This window comes from Schistocerca piceifrons, chromosome 7 (genome assembly GCF_021461385.2).
Source record: "Schistocerca piceifrons isolate TAMUIC-IGC-003096 chromosome 7, iqSchPice1.1, whole genome shotgun sequence".
In the NCBI taxonomy this organism is placed as follows: domain Eukaryota; kingdom Metazoa; phylum Arthropoda; class Insecta; order Orthoptera; family Acrididae; genus Schistocerca; species Schistocerca piceifrons.
Genome location: NC_060144.1, coordinates 172,267,720 through 172,274,343, shown reverse-complemented (window position 1 = coordinate 172,274,343; position 6,624 = coordinate 172,267,720). Strand labels below are relative to the sequence as shown.

General features: G+C 41.6%; 1 protein-coding gene across 1 annotated transcript in view; it reads right to left on the bottom strand.

Annotated features, from left to right (window-relative positions):
• Window positions 1–286: 286 nt before the first annotated feature.
• The window catches only part of LOC124805532 (O-acyltransferase like protein-like), a 370,573-nt gene continuing 364,235 nt past the window's right edge, over window positions 287–6,624 (bottom strand). The window contains exon 14 of the mRNA XM_047266101.1: window positions 287–1,285. Within this exon, the coding sequence (XP_047122057.1) occupies window positions 1,128–1,285 (158 nt within the window). The 3' untranslated portion in view covers window positions 287–1,127. The remainder of the gene's footprint in view (window positions 1,286–6,624) is intronic.

Sequence of the window (6,624 nt, the reverse complement as noted above, 5' to 3'; positions counted from 1 at the left end):
CTTGGGTTGCAGCAGACCTACTGGTATAATTTAATTTTCGTTTACTTTTTTAGAAAATTTCCAGTTTCTTACCTGTTCATTGCCTTATAATTATCATCATTGTTACAAACTGAAATACGCAACTTGCAGGTATTTCTCGAAAGATGACGTGTAAAAATTCTTTAAAAAAAAATAATTTCCGTACAAACTTTTGTCAGCGTTTCCAGTTTATTCCTCTGTTTATGTGTATCATCACATAAAAGTTTAGTATAGCTGCAAGAATAAATTGAGAAAAGAACCGATGGGGTTTACAGAAATAAAGTTTATTCCAACACTACAGTAGAAGGAGTGGAATAGGATATAGACAATGTTGTACAATGACTGTTCCACTCGAATGCACAGTTTCAATTGCTCTTGAATAGTCAATGTATGTATAAATTGCAAAGTTCTGAAGTGCTCCTGCTCGTATAAGGAGACATGTCGTAGGCGAGAGGTGAACAGTGCGTCTTGAAAATAAGTCCCAACTAGTGGAGCCGGTTGTTGCAAGTAAATGTTTTTGTGACATTGAACTTAAAATTCCGAGTGTCGGTTACTTTTGTTCTTACGTGAATCAGCCTACACTTTCGACATGAATTGAGACTAAGATCGGTAGCAATTAGTGTTTTACGACATAATTTGAAACATCCAACTGTGATTACGGATTTCAGGGTATGCTGACACAATAAATTTATTTCTATATATGGCGTGACTCGTGCTAGCTTTCAGTATCAGAACTAAGAACATTTTGCAATAAAATTTAGACAAAACTTGGCTCATTTGTCTATATGATCAATAAAACAGCGCTAATTAAGAGGAGAATCCAACTCAAATCTTGCTCGTTTCTGCCGATTAGCCTCTGGGAATTTGTAAATAAATAGTAATGAAACGTATACTTGCACGTAGCAGAAATTTCCTTCCAATATTGATAGATACATTTCTAGTCTCACTGGCACAAAACTTGTTTGGATTTTGTTTCCATTCATCCAGCACAGTTTCAGTTGGACGCAAAAAGAAATAATGTCCCTATCAGACAAGCGAATTAGCCGCAGGTGTCATGAAAGTGGCGAAGGTAAGACCTTTCGAAATGAGATAGGAATGAACAGTATCAGTTACGACCCCTTTACTTTCCTGGTGATCACAAACCACGGTTCGTAGAAAAAGAAGTGAACTGTTTTGCTCCACGCTGCTATAGCCAGGCCCACCGTCAACTTGGACAGCCACGATTTTCCAGGTGAACTCTTCTGCACTTCGACTTTGGAAGATGGTGCTGCAACAGATAATACAAATCTTACTCCCGAACAAGTATTACTTAAGAACTAATTCCATTATAAATCCAAGAGGCGAAAATTTTTGTTACTTTGTAACATGGAAAAAGTGGCAAATTTACGGTGGTTGTGGGATGATGAACAGAATAACTGAGGCCAGTCATCTGTTAAGGCAATTACCTTAATCTTAACATCTGTTTCGTCTCAGTTGTTCTGTTGATGTACGAGTGGTTTAAAGTGTTCGTTTTTAACGACATAAGTCACAATACTAGTCAACATGTACGTACGATTGTAGCACATGTCTTAAATAATTTTCATGTGACGTAGTAAGGTATTAAAAATTTTGAAAACAAATCCTACGCACCCGCGTCAACTTTTGATCATCATGAAGTTCCCGGTAACACAATCCAAGACAAATGGAAAACAACGCGCAATGAAGGAATGATCCGAATGGGACGAAAATCAGTAGAAGTGGTGTACATTAACAGGCAGATGAACTGCAATTTCAGAAAAAAATGGAATGGAAAACAAATTGAGCTTCATAGTGTGAGGAAGTCAATAATGCGTTTGGCCAGCTCTGGCCCTTATACAAGCAGTTATTCAGTCTGACAGCGATTAGCAGAGCTGCTTGATGTCACCCTGAGGTATAACGTGAAAAAAAAATCTGTCTAATTGGCGCGTTACAGTGATTTCCGAAAACTATGTTAATTTGGAAGTTGCTCAGATGAAACTACTCCATTTTCTCTACTTACACGTACACTTGATATAAATATCCGTTATATGGTCAGAATGGGTTAAATGAGATCTGGAATCTAAACCAATACGGCAAGCGAAAAATGTACGCAAACAACAGAATGTCGATGTTACACGTGTTTATGCCTTACGGATTCGACATCCGTTCAAGCTGTCGCGTGAGACTATACGCCCAATCCTTCATTCCAATCTGAAACTTCAGAAGCAGCGAAGGAGGCAGAACGCACACGCATTGCACATTTTCCACACGTTTACAAGACATGCTTCAGCAGCATGGTAAGAGATCGTACGAGAGGAATTAACGGATTTTGAACGCTGAACGTTAGTTGGAGCTACACCCGTGGGCCATACAGTTCCGGAAATCGGTAGGGAATTTAATATTCCGAGGGCCACAGTGTCAAGAGTGTGCCGAGAATACCAAATTTCAGGCATTACCTCTCGCCACCGACAACTCAACAATTGAGGGCAGCGGCGTTTGCAATAAGTGAAATAACCACAGAAATCAGTGTGGGACGTACTAAGAACGTATCTGTTAGGAAAGAGCGGCGAAATTTGGCGTTAGTGGGCTATGGCTGCAGACGACCGGCGCCAGTGCCTTTCCGTACAGCACTACATCGCCTGAAGCTTCTCTCCTGGGCTCGTGACCATGTCGGTTGGACTCTAGACGAGCAGAAGACCGTGGCCTGGTGAGATGAGTCCAGATTTCACTTGGTCAGAGCTGATGGTAGAGTTCGAATGTGGCGGAGAACCCACGGAGTCATGGACCCAAGTTGTCAACAAGGCAGTATGCAAAATGGTGTTGGTTCCATAATGGTATGGTCTGTGTTTACATGGAATGAACTCAGTCCTCTGGCCCAACTGAACCGAACGTTGATTGGAAACTGTTACGTTCGGCTACTTGGAGATCACTTTCAGCCATCCAGGGACCTCATGTTCCCAAAGAACGACGGAATTGTTATGGATGACAATGTGCCATGTCATCGACCCACAATTGTTCCCGGGTAGTTGGGAGAACATCCTGAGAAATTCGAGCGAATGATTTGGCTACCCTGATTGCCCAGTATGAATTGCATCGAACCTTTATAGGACGTAATCGAGAGGTCAGTTTACGCACAAAAAGCTGCACCGGCAACACTTCCGCAATTTTAGCCGGCTATAGAGGCAGTGTCGCTTAGTATTTCTGCAGTATTTCCAACAACTCGTTGAGTCCATGCCACGTGTAGTTGGCGACTACGCCGGGAAAAGCAGGCCAAACACGATATTAGGTATCAACAATAGGCGTTCGAAGATTGTTAAGAAACCATATCGTCACGATAATCTAAGACAGTTTGATGAGCACCGGATTTGCTGTTGCTAGTTTTCTGTTCACTTTCCTCACTATAAAGGTTGCGAAATATATGACTCGGCCAGGGAAACCGTGTGAACTAAGACAAATGATTTAAAGGTGTCGTTTGTAAGACACGTCGCGACATTATAATGGAATTATGTCAACTACATAAACCGGGGTGTTGTAGCAAAATGCCAGAACACTGATATTTATTCTTAAAGCAGCAAACTTTTGTTATTTTAGAGGAGTTGTTTATTACATCAACGGTTAAGTAAAGAAATGCAAACAACGAAGGGAGGCCATATAGTAGGTACACTCATTAGTTCAATTCTGAGAGAGGTAAGTAAGTAGGTAGGTACATAGGTGGGTAGGTAGGTGGGTGCAGGGGCAGAGGGACAAGGAGAGAGAGAGAGAGATACGTTTTGACTCCAGGTCATATCATCTTATTACACAGTGTGTAAAGAAAACCTATGAATTGAGTTTATCAAAGAGGAATATTGGAAAATATAACAACAATACACCAGAGAAATAAAATTTATAGAACAAATTACGCTTCCAGAAACACTGTTAAACAGGACTGTTTCCCTGAAAAGATTGGATGGCGTAGAATGAGACACTGTGTTCTGTAGACAGTTAAAGTTTACTTTTATCTCTCACGACGAAGTTCGTGGAAAGATCGCACTGTGAAGTGAAACGTTTGTGTTTTAATGATAGCCACCCCGACTCGCTTATCATGTTCTTCAAACTCACTCTCCTATTTCGCGACAATACAAAAAGGATTTGCCTTTCTTTGAGTTTTTCAGCGTCCTCTGTCAGTTTTATGAAGTCGTGATCCCATACCGTACGGTAATATTCGAGATGAGGACGGTCAAGTAGAGCGTAAGCAGTCTCTCCAGTAAACCTGTCACATCTTTTAAGTGATCTGCCAATAAAGCGCAGTCTTTGGTTTTCCTTCCAGGCAACATTATGTATGCGATGGTTCCAATTTAAGTTCCTTGTAATTCTAATTCCTAGGTATTTAGTTGAGTCGACAACTTTTAAATTTATATGTCTTACAGTGTAACCTAATTTTAAAGTAATTTTACTTAGTGCTCACGTGGAGGACGTGAAGCTTTGTATGGTTCAATGTCAACTGCAACTTTTCGCACCATACAGGTATCTTGAGCTAATGACTTTATAATTCTCATTTATCTTCTGACGAGTTCACTAAAGGGTAAAAGACATCATCGTATGGGAACAATCTAAGAAGGGTGCTGATCTCGTCTCTTAAATATTTTATATAAATAGCAGCAGACTGCTTGTAACACTTGCTTGGGAACCGCAGTTACCACTTACTGACGTCCTGTAAATTACCACGAACTGTGTCCTTTCCGACAGAATATCATGAATCCAGTTAAACTACTGTGATGATCCATAAGTACACTTTGTGATTAAAAGACACTTGATATAAGAGGTGTCAAAAACCATCTGTAAATCTAGAAATACGGAATCAAATGGAGATCACACTTATTAATTCATCTGAATGAAGTGCTAGTTGTGTTTCAGAAGGACGATGTTTTCTGAATCAGTGCTACATATGAGTCAATGTGTTATTTTCTTCGAGGGATTTCGTAATGTTTAACCACAGCATACGGATCAATACCATCCTGCAAATCTTTCTCATTGATATGGGTCTACAATTCAAAGGACATTTTAATGCTTCCTTCCTTGTGTGTTGGTGTGACCTGTGCAAATTTTGAGTCAAGCAACATGAAGATAATGGAATGTACTCGTAAGGATATGTGCCATTTTTCGCACAAACAAATCTTTATGGAAACATCTATGCTTTGCTATACTTAACGAAGTCTAAAGGGCTTCTCAAGTATAAAATATTCACATTATACAAATATTATGGTGCTGGTTTTTTCTAAAGAAGTTTGCTGCCGGAAATTGCAGGAGAGATTTTAGTTATGGTAAATAGCAAAGGGAGTCGTGTTTTTCGAAATACATTACTTGCTTATTGGCAGGGAAGCAGCGGTGTTTAGCGAATGTTACTGAGCGAATGTGCTGCACTTTTTCCTTGTCCGAGAGCTTCCCGAGTGACAACCTGTGAAACTTTGCAGAGGTAAGCACTACTGAATATGGAGACAGCAAGTTCATCTTTCAGAGACACTGAGGCTCAAATGGCTCTGAGCACTATGGGACTTAACATCTGTGGTCATCAGTCCCCCAGAACTTAGAACTACTTAAACCTAACTAACCTAAGGATATCACACACATCCATGCCCGAGGCAGGATTCGAACCTGTGAACGTAGCAGTCGCGCGGTTCCTGACTGAGCGCCTAGAACCGCTAGACCACCGCGGCCGGCAGACACTGAGGCGACGGAGGTCTTGGGATACTTCCTAATGTCGTGTCGGACTCAATAAGTCTTTGTATGTCAATGCAGAAATATTGAACCCTGCTGCCTCTATAGGAGTTCGTAATTGCGGAAGTGTTGCTGGTTCAGGAGTTTGTGCACAAACTGTCCTATCGATTATGTCCCATAAATGATCGATGGAATTCATGTCGGGCGATTGGGTGGTAAATCTTCGCTCGAACTGCCCAGAAAGTTCTTCAAACCGATCGTGAACAATTATGGCCCGGTAACATGGTGCATCGTCATCCACAAAAATTCCATCGTTGTTTGGCTGCAAACGGTCTCCAGGTAGCCAAACGTAATCATTTTCAGACAATGATCGGTTCAGTTGGACCAGATGACGCAGTCCATTCCATGCAAACACAGCTCAAACAATGAGCCAACACCATATTGCACAGTGTCTTGTTGACAACTTCGGATCCACAGCTTCGCGCGGTCTGCGACACACTCAGACCCTACCGTCAGCTCTTACCAAGTGAAATCGGGGCTCACCTGAGCAGGCCATGGTTTTCCAGTCGTTTAAGATCCCACCGAGGTGGTCACGAGCCCTAGAGGCGCACTGCAGACGATGTCGAGCTGTGAGCAAAGGCACTTTTGTCAGTCGTCTGCAGCTATAGTCCAGTAATGCCAAATTAATCAGCACTGTGCTAACGGACACTTTCGTCGTACGTCCCACATCAACTTCTGCAGTTAGTTGACACTGTTTTGCTCGTTTGTTAGCACTGACAACTCTACCCAAACACAATACTCTCGGTCATTAAGTGGAGGCCGTCGGCCACTGCGTTATCCGCAATGAAAGGTGATGCCCGAAATTTGGTATTCTCGGCACACTCTTGACATTGTGGATCTCGAAATATTTAATTC